General features: G+C 28.0%; 3 protein-coding genes across 7 annotated transcripts; 1 reads left to right on the forward strand and 2 right to left on the reverse strand.

The window, feature by feature from the left end:
- Positions 1 to 241: 241 nt before the first annotated feature.
- On the reverse strand, positions 242 to 1,830 carry LOC100645579 (stimulator of interferon genes protein homolog). The gene is made up of 2 exons (XM_003401851.4): positions 1,584 to 1,830; positions 242 to 1,495 (listed from the first exon to the last, which is right to left on the reverse strand). The coding sequence occupies exon 2, from the start codon at positions 1,450 to 1,452 to the stop codon at positions 394 to 396; it is 1,059 nt and encodes a 352-aa protein (XP_003401899.2). The 5' UTR covers positions 1,453 to 1,495; positions 1,584 to 1,830; the 3' UTR covers positions 242 to 393.
- Positions 1,831 to 1,936: 106 nt separating this feature from the next.
- On the forward strand, positions 1,937 to 13,463 carry LOC100642229 (macoilin-1). Of its 5 annotated transcripts, XR_007226761.1 has the most exons (13): positions 1,937 to 2,405; positions 3,008 to 3,149; positions 3,223 to 3,349; positions 3,431 to 3,560; positions 3,808 to 3,874; positions 3,953 to 4,160; positions 4,239 to 4,497; positions 4,593 to 4,838; positions 5,085 to 5,261; positions 5,418 to 5,696; positions 5,952 to 6,145; positions 6,345 to 12,687; positions 12,847 to 13,463. XR_007226761.1 is itself a non-coding variant. In XM_048413197.1 (12 exons), exons 1-12 carry the CDS (start codon positions 2,326 to 2,328, stop codon positions 6,605 to 6,607), a joined length of 2,172 nt encoding a protein of 723 aa, XP_048269154.1. In that variant the 5' UTR covers positions 1,937 to 2,325; the 3' UTR covers positions 6,608 to 13,463. The 5 variants fall into 5 exon arrangements, 4 of the variants coding, with proteins under 4 accessions (XP_048269154.1, XP_012173179.1, XP_012173178.1 ...); XM_048413197.1 differs by having other exon boundaries at positions 6,345 to 13,463; XM_012317789.3 differs by having other exon boundaries at positions 5,103 to 5,261; positions 6,345 to 13,463.
- Positions 13,464 to 14,175: 712 nt separating this feature from the next.
- Positions 14,176 to 15,848, reverse strand: LOC100643261 (m7GpppX diphosphatase). The gene is made up of 5 exons (XM_012317798.3): positions 15,494 to 15,848; positions 15,271 to 15,416; positions 14,785 to 15,121; positions 14,378 to 14,583; positions 14,176 to 14,337 (listed from the first exon to the last, which is right to left on the reverse strand). The coding sequence occupies exons 1-4, from the start codon at positions 15,846 to 15,848 to the stop codon at positions 14,402 to 14,404; spliced, it is 1,020 nt and encodes a 339-aa protein (XP_012173188.1). The 3' UTR covers positions 14,176 to 14,337; positions 14,378 to 14,401.
- Between the last annotated feature and the right edge of the window lie 479 nt (positions 15,849 to 16,327).

Here is a 16,327-nt window from a genome sequence, read left to right on the forward strand (position 1 = left end):
AGATTAAAATATATCATAAAATAGATGAAAAATTTTAAATCTTTATCATTTATTTTATACAACATATACGAAAATCGAAAATATATTTTTCTTTTCATATAAAAATGATATTTTAGAAATTCAAAATATTTAACAGACTTAATCATCATATAGATTTAATTATAATTTATAAATTATATTAAATATCAATATATAAAATTCTATGTATTTAAATATACATTTTTTTTCATATAAAATAATTTCGTATAAAATATTACATTTTCATTTATTAAAGAGTTAAACTAAATATATACTATATATTTGTCAATGATTAGCCAATATTTGTATAACTATTATGTTGTTATATCACATTAACATAGCTTAATAATGTACTTTTTATGCCATTAAAGTGCGTTAAAATTTAGGTAAATATATTGTATTGTATGTATTTTCTGAAGTTTTTTTTTGAATTTTGTATATTCTGTTTAAAATAACTTTCGCCACATTGACTTTTGTTCCATTATTGTCATAATCATTGTAATAAATTAGTTCGCAAAGATCCGCGCATTCTGGATCAGCATCTAATAACTGTTTCAATTTTTCATAAAATTTCTGTATGATACATTTGCAATATTTCTTATAAACATTTGTTTCATTGTGAGCGTGTTTTTGAACTTCATGGAAAGTTAACAAAGGTGTTGCACCTTCTACCACTATGTAGAAAGGTGTCTCTAATCTTTGACCATTGGGATAAATTTTATATACACTGTTGTGATATGTTCGCTCTTTAACTCCTGCTCGATTCAACACTTCTTTCTCTAAATTCATTGCACTTTCCATCCAATGATATGAAGCTTCTTTAAGATTAGGTGGAATGTACGATGATGAAGGAATTAAAATAAATAGTTTTTTAACACCTATATATATACTATGACTGTCTTCAATATTTTCTATCTTTTCAATTAAACCTTTGTTAATAGATCCTGTTGAAGGAAGTATTATTCTTAAATATCCATAATAATAACTGTATGCCATAGAGGTTCCATAATCCAAACCCTTCATTGACTTAATATCAAGAGTATTTTCTTCTCTCTTTTCATATGAGTTTGTGATTAGTAATAATATATATGAAATTCCAGAGCAAATAAAATATGTGAATGCGTCAAATATTTGTATGTAGTTATAAATATAATGATATTTAGTCATGGTTAGCATAATAAAACATATTAAAAAAATGTGAAACAACATATTTACACTAAATTTAATATCACTGTTTTTCACAATCAGAATATTCATATTATGGACACATTGAAATATAATAGTTAAAATTTTCAAGACTATGAAATAAAAAAGTATAACAAAGATATAATTTTGTACAGTAGGTATACTTCTATTTGTTATTTCCAAGTATATTTCTGCTGTAATACTTACAACAGTGCAACTCATTAGAAGTAAGTATATATATTTATCCATTTTAATGTTCTTTATCGATATCAATATGTTATGTTAATTGAGACTGCAAATGATAAATAGAATAAGTAAAATCATCTATGATAAATTTACTTATTATTATTTATTACTAATCATTATTTCAATAAATTTACCTGTTTGATTTTTTTTAAGTTCTATGTAAATTTCCTTTGTAACTCAACATTGGATAATAATGAATACTAGTAAGGACAAGATAAATAAATTTTCAAACTTCTCTTTACTATAGATAAATAGATAAAATAGGTAGGTAGATAAAAAAGATTAAAGATTTGAAAAATGCTTTGCGTTGAGCAACAGGATAGATAGATATATTATATATACTTATATATATCAGGTGACAAGATGAAGCGGGAACAAAACAGAGACAGAGAGGTAGCAAAAGAGGAAGAGAAAGGTAGTTCACGTATCGCTAGGTCAGAGCGCTGTTAACGTAAGTGAAACAAGTCGATTGACCTACGGTACAATCGAAACCATGTACGATCGATAAAGTCCATTATCTGGAAACATTTTCTGCAAAAATTACTTAGCTCTTTCCATGTCTGTTTATTTCCCGAGTAGGGTACGATATAAGTGTAAATCGGTCGCAAGTGCATTGCAAGCTAAAATATCCCAGCAGGTGATTTTTGTTGCTGATTAGCGCCATATCCCACAATGGACCAATCAGCTGCTCGGTAAACCGCCGTAAAACCTCGAATCTGTCCGCAGACGAATGACAACAAAAGAGACTGATAGAAGTCGCGCGCGCGAGACAGTGGATTTTTTTCGCAACTCCGCCGTGAAGATTTGCGGTTTTTTCCATTTTGTTGCTCGCCGCGAATAACGTCGATTTGGCCGCTGGTGAAAGCGTCGAGGAATATGAAGAGAAGAAATGTCGAGTGTGGTAAGCTTCGGAGGCCCTTGAAACGCAACAAGCTCACTGAGGGGATCTACGGAAGGTAAGTTTTCGCCGCCATATGTCTTCTCATTTGGAACGACTAATTTTAAAAATAACCAAAAATCTGACCGATCGCCCCTCGAGATATTTGTCAAATCGTTGATCGAAAACTGTTACGTACTTTCGGGTTGATGCGAAGTGCGAAACCTCTGTGATACGTTGTGTCAATACGTGATCATCCACCGCTTCCCAGAAGCTGCTTGACATTTCACTAAAACCTTGACCATGTGTGCCTGTTTTTTACAAAAACATTTGTTGAGTTACATCTTTATAAATGTTTTATTATCTGTATTCACAATTTTTCGCCTAACGTGCCATGTAATTGAAAGATTTTTACGTCTAACCACATCAAAGAAATTTGCCAGTTCAACAACTTTTCTTTCATTTATTCCCTTTTCTTAAAAACTATATTAACATTGGCTTACATCATATAATTATATAATTTAGATTTGTTATTTATTTTATTTAGTTAAGAGGTGCTTATTTTGTTTTGTAGCAGTGTTTGTTTCCTTTGAAATATTTTATACTTTTGCAATTGTAGATCCTTAATTATATAATTGTGTTACAAGAATGATAATAAAATAATGAAATTTTTTATTTCAGTACTTTACTTTACCTAAAATTTCTTCTACTATGGGCCATGGTAATTTTGGCAGACTTCATTTTAGAATTCCGATTTGAATTTTTGTGGCCGTTTTGGCTACTTCTCAGAAGTGTTTACGATTCTTTTAAATATCAAGGCTTGGTAAGTAATCTATATTTCAAAACATATGTGCTTATATCTGATTTTAAAATAACATAGACTATTATATTTCCAGGCCTTCTCCGTATTTTTTATTTGTATTGCTCTTACATCAGATATGATTTGTTTCTTTTTCATACCAATACATTGGTTGTTTTTTGCTGCTAGCACTTATGTTTGGGTACAATATGTTTGGCACACAGGTAAATGTAAACATATCTTTAGGTTGTTTGAATTAATTTAATTGCAATGAGATTGATATAAATATATTGTGTATGAAACAGATAAAGGTGTGTGCCTTCCAACTGTGATGTTATGGTTACTATTTCTATACATAGAAGCAGCAGTTCGATTAAGGGATTTGAGACATATGCCCTTTCATTTGGATCTTTGTCGACCATTCGCAGCGCATTGGTATATATATTTTTGTTATTATACTCTCTTTCCTTTCTTTATTTATGCATTTACTCTTTGCCACTGAATATTGTAAGATACACTTCAGAGGAACAATTTTATGACTAATAAAAAAATAACCTATTCCTATGTTACTGTACAAAATCTGTTATTATAAATAAAATATACTTTGCTATTTTAATGTTGAATTGACAATATCAATTCAAAAGTAATAATAAAAATAATTATAAGTATTATCTTTTTTCAGCATTGGTTATCCTGTAGTTACATTAGGTTTTGGTTTTAAGAGCTACATTGGCTACAGAATGAGACAGGTAAATCTGTAATAAATACATAATCATTCAAAGACTATTTTTAAACGTTTTATTTACATGACTGCCTCTTTTTGCCAGAGAAAACAAAAAGATGTAGCGAAGGAGAATGAATTCTACCTACAACTATTGCAGCAAGCACTGCCTCTAGAGCAACAAACTTCCACTACGATACAACCGATACAAGTTCAATCACAAACACATATTACAACACTAGATCAACATGTTAAATCACAAAATAATAAATTAAATTTGCAGTGCAATCCAAGTCCTGAAAAAAGTAGAGGTAGTTTGTATTTATTTTCAACTTTTAATATATATATAATAGCAAAATAATAATATAGCTTAATCATAAAATGCATTGTAGGAAGCAGTAATAATTCTGTAGAAACAGGTGTACAAAATGGTAGTTTGCATATAGGGACACAAATTACATCAACAAACCAAAATGTAACAACAAAAAATAATCATAGGAAGTGCTTAGACAAAGGTGAAAAGCAAGAAGAGCAGCATAATAAGCATAATGTAACAAATGTATCACAATCTGATAAAAACGATAAAAGATTTATACATACAAATGGGAATACTGTTAATCACAGTGATATGCAGTTCATTGAAAGAGTTGGGTAAGTTGGGTGACATGTGTATCTTGGAAACTCAACAGTATCCATATTATGTAAAGTAATAAAAGATTCGTTAATATTTTAAATAAAAATTACAGATCAATAAATGATTTTGATGCCAATGAAGTAGAGAAAGACAAATTTATTAAAGGTGCAAATTATGGGCATACTACAATAAAATCACAGACTAATGGTTCTGTAACAGGAAAGTGGAATAATATAAAAGAAAATCGGGAATCATCGTCCACTGTTAATACTCAACGTGAACGAAAAACACGTCAAGTGAAAGCCACGGTTGATAATATAACTGAGCAGCAAAAGCAGCAAGACGAATATTGCCAAAGGTATGTTATTTACATCAATTAGTGAATTAACAAAAATGTTATTTTATGCAACATATTTTTTGTGCTTCTTCATTTCTATATCCATATATAAAATTCAGATTTAATACTGTGTATACTTATACTTTCCTTATTCCTTATTCCTTATGATTTTCTTAAAATGTAATTATTATTTTTATTGAATTAAAAGATATGCAACTTTATATTATCAGATTTTTTCTTTAGTGTAATATAATATCGTTTAAATAGGTTACTGATGTGTCGCAGGCTCGAAGCTGACATAAAACGTTTGAAGTCAGATCTGCAATCCAGTCGACAACTGGAACAGGAACTTCGTTCCCAGATTAGTTCTCTACAAAATGGAGAACGTCAAGCTAAGGGTGATATACAGCAACTTCAGCACGATAACGATCAGTTGCAAAGCAAGTGCGTATACACACACACACACACAGTATCATTTCTATATTATTAAAATTGTACTTAAAAGATCTATTTTTCTTCCAATACACGTATACGCGTAGATATTTTTACACTATTAAATATATTTTTATTTATATACATAAATATTTTTATTTTGGATAGATTACATGGATTAGTAACAGCTCGTCAATTAGATAAACAAACAATGTCTTCGTTGGAAAAACGAATCGCAGAAGAGCGGAAACAGCGCACTGCTTGCGAAGCATCTTTAGTTTCCGAGAGGCGAGCACGACGAGCTGCAGAAGAAGCACGATCTGCAATTCCGCCTCCACCTCCGCCACTTATTAGACAAGAATGTACAGATACTTGTAAAAGTCGTAGAACACAAATGGAACAAGATCTCAAAAACTTACGGCGAGAACTTAAAACGAAAGAAGAGAGGTAAAGATGTTGAAATAATATAAAAATTTTTATGTAAATAAAATTTTAAATGTAAATATAAGTTGACACATCGGAATATAAAACAATAATATCTATAGTGTCGTACATACACTAGGTAATAGTCAAAATTTCATTCAAATGTAAACAATTAAATTAAGTTCGAGGGCGTTTAATATGTTAATAATTAAATACTTTTTTGTATTGTAAATTCACTAAACTATATATCAGATGTTAATTTCTTATATATTTTCTTAGGTGCAACATATTAGAAAAAGATGTAACTCGTTGTAAGGAAAATCATAAAGAGTCTGAAATTTTACTCGGTGCACTAAATGCGCTACAAGATAAAACTGCACATTTAGAAGACAGCTTAAGTGCAGAAACGCGCATAAAGCTTGATTTATTTTCTGCACTTGGTGAAGCCAAGCGACAATTAGAAATCAGAGAAAGTAAGTAGGATTCGATTTACAATTATAAATCTTTAATATTTTTGGTAATCAAGGAAATGTATAAACTTAAGTGGGACCGAAACATCAATTTTTCAAACATAGTTTTATTTATATAAACGATTTTAGTATATGTATATTAAATATATATATATATATATGTACATATGTGTATGTTAAATATCGCATATTGTTGAATCAGGTTTAATTAGATCTCAAGAAAAGGAAATTGAAATGTTAAAAGCAAAAATAGCTCAAGATTTAGCTGTGATGCCACAAGATACGTTTGGACCTGCGCCAACCTGTGCGACATCTAAGCTTCGATTAAATAATGAAGTACGAGTAGCAGGTACGAAAATACGTTCAAATGAAAGTCTCTGTCCAGGGTGTACAATTTCAAATTTGGATCCAAATGCGACAGTGTATACACCCAAGAATTCCCTAATAGCGTCTACCGAAGCTTGAAGAAACAATTTTTGGCCACATTATGACTTCACAAAAGTTGGGTATATATTTCATAAACATGTTTCAGTCTGTTTCTCAATGGAAGTATAAATATGAATTTATGTTTTATACGTGCACATACTTGTTTTATTGAAATCAAAGTTTTATATTTAAAATCCGTAGGATTAATGAGATGTAAGATCTTTTTAACACTTATAGTGTAGAATATTTGTGTAACATTTGCTTAAAAAACGTGGCTCATGCTATAAATTTGTCAAATTTCATAACAGGAGATATCTTTTATAAATGTCTTCCATGGGAGGCTTCTAGAAACATGTTTTATATCGTACTTGTCACCTGAACTAATACAACGTTATTAACTACTTATGACCATGGGACGTGACTAATACTAAATTAAAAAAGTATTTAAAAATTAGTTACGTTCTGTTAAACGTGCTGTAGGTCGATCTAACAGGTACCTTCTTCATCTTTTTGGTACTTGCAACAGATGTATTAAGAAGAATTAAAACTAAAGTGAGGCAACAGTGACATGCGTAATCTAGTTATAGATAATTATTAAATTTTAAATTAAATTTAGTACTTCTATTTAGATGATAACGTTTGATAAATTTACTGTTGACGTTTAACAGAAAACTGTATATTTTACTAATTTTTTATAGCGTTCGAATTATATCGATTTTCACACAACACTTTCTATTTAAAAATACCATAATGTAGATATAAAGAGCTAGAAAAACTATATAAATTGGGTCGACGAACGACTAGCGGCATATCTTATTTGTTAGAAGCATAGAAAAATTGAAGACTCAATCTGTATTCGATCCTCCTACAGCATATGCCTAAATCTATGACGACTTGTTATAGACACAAATCTTGTTCAAGTCGTAATCCGAAGCTAGTCCAGCATACAAACTGTATTTAATGTCTTTGGCAAATGAAGCCATTTTAAGTCATGTGATCATCCAAAACCAGCCATTAATACACATTGAAAAACCTGCCGTTATCATTTGAGAGGATTGATGTAAATGTTAGAAACGCCAAATTTATTTTGAAATAATCACCAACATATTGATTCTCTCTCTCTCTCTCTCTCTCTCTCTCTTTCTTTCTCTCTCATATTTCTCTACATTTTTTATATTTTTTAAATGTCTCTGTAAACTTTTTTAGTTTAGTGGTACAATTGTGTATTGGCTTTCGAACGGTGCGAAATAACTGTTAATGTTTCATAATGATTTTTTGAAACGTGTACAGTGTTTTATGTGATAGATAGAAATTTTGTAAACAAAGGAATTTTTAAGTTAAGTATATTATAATTGGTAATGAAGGGATAGATTTATTTTACCCAATTTGTTTAATGAGCTTCAAGAGATAAACTAATGTGTAATGCCACGCGCGCGTTTATTTATGTACTAAACTATTAAATCGTACATATAAGTAATCGAATCATTTTTCCAAATTGAACTTCTAATTTTTAATAGCGTTATTAATATTGGAATTATACGGTTTTTCATTGAACAGTCTGGAGGAATGAAACTAAGATTTTTTTTTAATTTATCCGCAAACGTCTTCCTTTCACACATTTGATGGAAACATTTAATGTATATAATGTTTGTCCCTTTTATAATACTATAAGTTTCACTATTATCAACCAGTGATGATGTAATTTAGTAAAAGTTGATTATCATTGACTATTTATATAATATATATTACTTACGCGATACGTCGTTTCTCTTTCTCTTTCATCGTTTTTATACTACTTTTTACATATCTAATTTATAGGTTTAATGTTGAAAGCATTAAATTCATTTTTTATAATTTTTAAGAGTAATATATTTAACACCGAACAATGTGTATGTATAAGAATTAATTATTAACGCTTGAATATTTTGTAGAAAAATAATTGAATTCTCTTTAAATCTTTTTCATTGATGAAGTATTAAAAGATTAATAGCAACATTAGAGTGTATACCAGCATATTCTTTCTAAGGTATAATAAACAAGTTAATTCCTTCACAAAAAAATAATTGAGATGCAAGTTTCAGGAAAAGATGGCATTACGTATAAAAGATCTCTAGAAAAAGATGTGAATTTTATATATGCTTTAAATCCGCAAGAAAGCCAGTACCTGCTTGCTCCAATGAATATTAATTAACGACTGGTTGATATCATAAAAGTCATTCTTCCATGATTGTATATATAAAGCACTGTCATGACAATTTATTAATAACATAGTGGATCATGACCAACTAGTCAAATGAATTTCTATAAGCACAAATATTTATTAAATATCTAATATTCATTTGATATTTCTGTCCTTACATGAAAAAGCAATAACAATTACTGTTTCTTCTCATTAATTAAAATTATAAAAGATTTATCAATATTATCATCAAACTGTTAAGTTTATTAATTAATTTTGTGTTTCTTGGATGATCCACGTACTAAATATAATTGCAAAATGTTAATGCACAATGCATATGTTACGGGTTATAAAACTATTTTTATTTTACATTAAAATGTGGAAATTTCATCATTTTTGCTTAAAAAATTAAAAGCATATCAATAACTCTGAGAAAACCTATGCTTCATATTTCTTTTTTACTTTACTATATAAACAGTGCTGATCTTTTTTCGTTCCTAGATTTGCATAAAAAATATTTAAAATTTAATAATTCACTGATGTTGGCAATTAAACTGTAGGGGAATAATGTGCTTACTTTAATTTATAAAGGAAACGATACAGTTCATTTTACACATGCTAAAATTCGTTATTCCATCAATAATTATCATCCGACTGGTATGGAAATTTGTTTTATCATTAAGATTAATTTCTTTATAGTTAAGATCAATCAGACTTGTGTCTATGTCAACTTGTATCATTATGTGCATAAGCCTTTATAATGTAATGAAACAGTGTAAATAATTACTTAAAATAGACTAAACGCAAAGCAAAACTTACTAAAATTGTTTGGGCACTTGCGTAGCATAGTTAAAGCACATTATATAAAATTAATTAGTTTAATTTATTTTAAGTGAAAGCTCTTTTAACTCATTTATGACTGTAATCTTTTAATCGATTTTCTAATCATATTATTTTAAGTCAGATATGAAATTCAGAAAAAATTAAATTGAAATTGATTGCTTTCAATATACATCATTACTTTACCATAGTAGCAAAGCAGAATCAGTATTATAACAAGAAATGTTATAATAAGTAATGAATTAAACGAATTAAAAATATTAAATAAAATATAGTAATTTCTAAATGATGTTTCAACTTAATAGAAATTATTTATCAGATAAATCATTTAAAAGATAAATAAACAGGATATTATGTAAATGAGGTAAAAAACTATTGAATTTTTGTTAATTACCTTTTTTTATTGAATATACATACAGTTGAGTGTAATGCATTACATAAAAAAGAAATTTGATAATGTTTTTAATGCAGAACATAAATGAGTTAATTTGATAAAAGTGTAAAATGCTTGTATGGAAATATCATTTTGAAAAACGAATGCTTTTCTTTTCAAGGTATCGCATTATCAAGTGCACATTAAGTACCTGATCAGGGAATGCCGTAATATTTGCGGCTAATATACTTATCATGGATTTAATTCCGCTATAAGGCTGGTTTCACGAACATACTCTTGCTATTTAATTAATTCATATTGTTTGTATTGAGTTAATGTGATATATTTTATAGACATATATACACGCACATGACTTGGCACATGACATTTACATTCATGCTGTACATGTTCATTTAACTTTCATATAGCATATACACGTACATTTAATTGTTTGGTATAGAACAGCTTGGGATTAGTTGTCTATGTTTAATTACGTATGTAATAGCTTACGAAGAGGCACTCTTTCTATATGACTCGGGGCGACTGCATAGTAATTGCACCTCACATTTGTAAGGAATTGTATGTTTCATGTCGTACTTTGTAGTAAAGTACTTTGTAGTATATTATTTGAAATGCACTGAAATAACTTCTCTATGACAATAACGATATATTGTTTTTGTTATGTATTTAAATGTTTTCGAATGAAGTATGAAGATTTGTTACAAAAAGTACTTTTTTAATTTAAAAAGGAAAGTTTGATTTAGAATTCAAGTTAAATTTATGATAGAATATTGTATTGTGATTAATAATTATGTTTTGCAACATAATATTTCTTTATGTTTTTACATATTGTTATACAGGATAATTTTGTAATGAAATTATAAATATGATGGATAATTGATTAACTATGAAACAATGAAGAAATCTAAAAAAGGAGATAACGTTACTGTATTCTAACAACCATATCTTGAAATTCTGATGTTGCTGTATGTATATTTTTCATACTACAGCTAAATAATAAAATATGAACATAATTTAAAATATGTACATACTTTTACAATCAAATTTTACAAAAATTGGATTGTTTGTTTCTATTTGAACGCTTTAAAGTGCGTTAAAATGTATATACATAATTATATTTATTACACGATTCGTGGATAAAATTTTTCTCCTAAAAGTAGAACGTAAAGTACTTGATTCGTTATGTTTATTAGATTTTATAAATAAACAATTATAAAAGCGAGATGCTAGGTGTACAGTATATAATGATCTTTCGGAGGTGTATAATATTGCACAGTCATGTAATGTACTTGTATATGCATGTGATATATTAACGTCATCCCTATGGTATTATGTGATTTTTATTATAATAAATCAATTAATGAGTTTGTTAAGATGAAATAACACTACATTAGGATGATAATAATTTTGACGGTTTTTTTCCTTTTTTAATTTATTTATTATCGTCATATGTATTGACAAGAAAAAAACAAGACTAGAAGAAATTTAATTACTTTATGCAGTTTGTTATATTAAGACTTTTCATTCGTATTTTGTGGGACAAAGTATTTTTTTTACTTCGTAGATGAGAAACATGTAAAGTTTGACGGCGATATAAAGAAAGAGGAGATTGAAAAAATGTATTTTATCAAAAGTAACGTGCATCGTGATTGTGTGAGTTAATAAGAAATTACTAGATCTTTCTAAAAATGACCTTGTGTATTATGAAAGCGAAAATATGTTTTCCAGAACATGCACCGTTATGTTTTATAGCTGTACTATCATCGCGAACTATATGTTTAATACGATTCCTTAAATCGTATTAATACATAATTGAAGGAACGTGAAACGTTTTAGGTAGAAAGAATATACTTACACATATTCAGATATAGTGACAAATTTTTCTTTCGTTTTAAATAATTTCATAAGAATATAACGCGCAGCTTTCGCATCTCATCATTTGAAGACTACAGGGAAAGAACATGATAAGACATTTCCTATTCTTTTTACAGGAAATCAGTTTTAAAATTTAGTACATTGTGGATCAAATCATATCATCAAAAAGTACGATACTTTTAACAATGTTTAATAAATAAAACAATTTTCTAAGCCCCATTTTTTAAATTATATTCATAAAAATATGAATTTACATAAATATGTGCAATCTATTTATCACGATTTTCTCCTGTGATCTTCGTTTATAATCGTACATTCGCTTCTCTCTCTCTCTCTTTTAGTTTAGCGTTAAGGTAATTTTCAAAATCCTGTTAAGGTATGTACCTTAAGAAAGAAAGGAAAATGAAAAAAATAATTTTGATCTCGTAATGTGATGACAATGCACGCAAATGCCCTTCTCGTTTCCATGCGTTCATATTTTAAAGAAAGAAAGGAAAACGTCTGATTTTTTAACGTTCTTCGTCATCCCATTCTCGACTATTTGAATCATTTCAGTTCGAATAGAATGGCCGGCATTACACTGAAATTGGTCTAGTCTGTATGAATGTGCGTAGTTCATTAAGGACAAGCTGAGTGGAACATTTTAACGATTTATTTAAGTGAACTTTGCGAAACAAAAATATACTTTATTAAACTCCCTGTCTCTCGCATAAAAGATATTTAAAAAAAGAAAGGAAACGTCTTGCTTGAAAGATGTGAATCTTTCGAGGCGGAAATTTCATTTTTGCGTAACTTCTATACAATAAATCAGAAAATCTTACGTGTAGACATGTAAGTAAGTACATTATGGTTGTTGGTTTTTTTTATTCATACATATACTTTTTTGTAATTATATATCTTGATCTCGGAAGTAAATTTTTCTACGTCTTTATGTCAACGGCTCAATTAATATTAATCTATTCTTTTCTTTTTTTCCTTCGTTTTTAAAAGGTGCACGTAATACTTCGACGAAAATACACATTGTTGCTAAGGAATATCGTTGAAAAAAACGGTGACAAGATTATATTTCCTCGATTGAGTTTTTAAATACTTCTATATCATAGTTTTTAGGTGGTTAAAAAGGAATTCATACTCAAAGCATACCTTCTAATGAAGAATATTTATTAAAATTCATTCGTTTCGTAATTTTTTGAATTCTTCGTGCATGATGATGAAAGGATTACAAATACATCGATCACGATGTTGATACGACATAATAGGCAAAAAAGATGTTCATTCTTCTCTTAATTGCAGCACAGTGAATTACAATTTGGATATTCGTGCATATTTAAAAACTCAAAATGTCTCATAATATTTTCATACGTAATAAATATGATATTTTAGTATGCATAAACAGTACTTTCTCCCAATCTTGTTACATTTTTTGTAAATAAATTCTACACTCTTTACTTTATGCTATAAGATTTAAAAGAAAGAAAGAAAAAAGGAAGAAAAAAGGAAAAAAAATAGGTACTTCTTGGTATTGGTACTTAATGACTTTTCATTGTGTACTATGTACCACCATTTATACGATAGAAATATTTATTAAAATAAATATTGTAAAATGACACGTGTATAATTTATATATTATAATTAATATGATTAAATTGTCACGTGTACATATAAATCACCGTTATTTCATCAATTTTCTACCTCACCTATCGTTTCATATGGAACACATTGCAAGACAAAAAAGGAGATTAATGTGAGTGAAGAAATTGTAATTGAAAACGATTGATTAGTTATTAACGCGGTCAAGAATATCGAGAGAAGTCGAAATTTTCGTAAATATTATTCTCCTCGATTACGATAGTTGTTTTCTCCGCATTAATAAGATTAAAAACACCTAAAAAGTTACTTACAATTTTTTAAGGTTTATTTAATGTATACGTAAGTAAATATATATGTGATGAAATACTTACTTAAGTAATATAATAATCAATGATATTACATATAAAGATAATATTTTGTTATTTAATTGAGTAAACATAGTTTGTCAATATTAAAATGAAAAATATATTTGAAAAGCCCTTTTTTAATTGTACTATTTATATCTAATATATATTGCTACAAGTAATATTCATTTTCATTACATCATTACAAATACTTCACAAATGTTATTGTCAATAACCTATTAACTAGATATATTTAAAATATTCTAAATCTTACAGTCTTATTTGTACTTTATCTTTTTTCAAAGAGACTATGTCAATTCAATAAGAATTAATTCCAGAGACACTCTTTTTTAATTAAAAATTTTTAAGTGAAAAGCGATTCATATGATTCTTATATAAAATATTTATTAATTACAAAGCATATTAAATTGAATTTATAATAATTTAAAATTATAAAATTACACTGGTAAATGATATTAATTTGATTTGTAAAATGCTGATACACTTTTTCATACACAGTTTATAAAACAATTACAATCACTTTAATTATTCTTGTAATTCAATTCACATAATTATTCACACAATTCACATAATTATTCTTGTCCTATTTCTCAATCTTCTGTAGTTTTAGATTTAGATACTTCATTTATAACTCCTTCTTTTAGAAATTTAGTGTACAAAGGATCTCCTTCAGCAACAACATATGACAGTACAGCCTTTGTATAATAATCTGACATTAATTCAATGTTTCTTATAATTGTAGATAGAAGATGTGCTTTCTCCACATATATACCTATGTAAGAAAAACATTTGAAAACCTGTGATACATTTGTTTTTAAAACATAATGTAAATTTGTAAAATAATTATGCAAGATTAGAAGATTAATTATTTTTCTTATCTATTACATTATCTATTATAAAATAAACTTATTTTATAGCTGCAGGCACAGCAACAAGTCATAAAAATAAACCAAAATATTTATTCTAAACTTACCTGGAGCTTCAAACATGAGATATGCAAAATGAACATGGAGATAATAATAGGATGGTTGATAATGTAAATATACTCTAAGTTGAGAAGCAGGTACATTAAACTTTTCAGCAATTGCAGCAGTTCCAGCTTCTTTTATATTCTTTAGTAAAGGAAGATGAGATGCATTCAACTCTCTAATACATTGAATCTTTTGAAATGGAAGTGCTATACATTTTAATGTATTTGTTTGCCCATCCCATTTCAAATCATTTACTATTATAAACCCAGTCTTCTCATCTTTATCTTCGTATACAATTTTATCTTGTTCTGCCTTATGTTCCAAAATATTATACACCCACTAAAAAAGTACAAAAATTCAATCTAATAAATAAATCTTATAGCAATAAAAGCAAATTAAATTTTCATATATTTGGCATGAAAAATGTATCGAATATTTGTTTATTTTTTGCTGTATATTATACTTTTCCTATTTTTTTGTACACATACTTCTATAGAAAAACTGCTTGATTCTATATATGGAAGAGTAATTTTTTGATATAGTTCATAAGTTTCATCTATGATATGAAGATCTTTCCTCCGAAATTTTTCGATATGTTTTGCCGTTGCAGGATGTATTATCGTCGCATTTATACCTTAAATGATACAAACGTTTTCAAGAATCAAGCAAGAAGAAAAAGGAAAATGAGGTTATAAATTCACTATAGTCTACCATTATATTTTTTAAGGGGATAACACTCATAATTCCCATAAATATTATTGTTATAAAGTTTGTGTAAAACTGTGTCTTTATTAAATAATTCCTTCAAAGCTGCTTCATCATCCGAAAAATTTTGTTTCTCCAATAAAATAACCGCCGAACCTTCATATCCTTTAAAAGCACCCTCTATACATATCTGTTTCCTTGTGCAATTATTTTGCAAAACTTTTTTTATATTAAATGTAGACGAGCAGAATTCTACGTCATGTATACTAGTGGCATTTTTGCATTCATTTTCTGTTTCTATTTTAATTTTTTTCGTTGGAGTACATTCATTGGCACTGGTATTAGAAGATATCTCAGCCATTGTTGATGACGTTTTCTTCAAACAGCTCTCAATGTTAATTCATAAATTATATAAAATCGATTAAAAAACATTACATAAATAACATTTCCTCCGTTATTTTTCTTTCCATAAAATTACATTACCTTTTCCGGTGTAGTCTATCACTGACTGTTGATTATTAAGATAAGCAATATTCTTAGGTTATACGCATAACCTATACATATATAGGTTAGTATACATATACAAATGTATAATCTATATAAGAATGAGAATCATCTAATTCCTATCAACACAATGATTACTATTTTAATGCATGTCTGTATTTATATATATTACAGGAATGAATAATTGATTATGTCGCAGATATACATACATATATATAATTTACATATATGTAGATTTAATTCGCCAATGGCATGTGTATGCACTGTACGTTGTCTGATAGTCTACCGGATCCATAGATTGAGTACAACTGCTACATATATAGGTACATATAAAAT

This window comes from Bombus terrestris, chromosome 16, assembly GCF_910591885.1.
Source record: "Bombus terrestris chromosome 16, iyBomTerr1.2, whole genome shotgun sequence".
Classification (NCBI taxonomy): domain Eukaryota; kingdom Metazoa; phylum Arthropoda; class Insecta; order Hymenoptera; family Apidae; genus Bombus; species Bombus terrestris.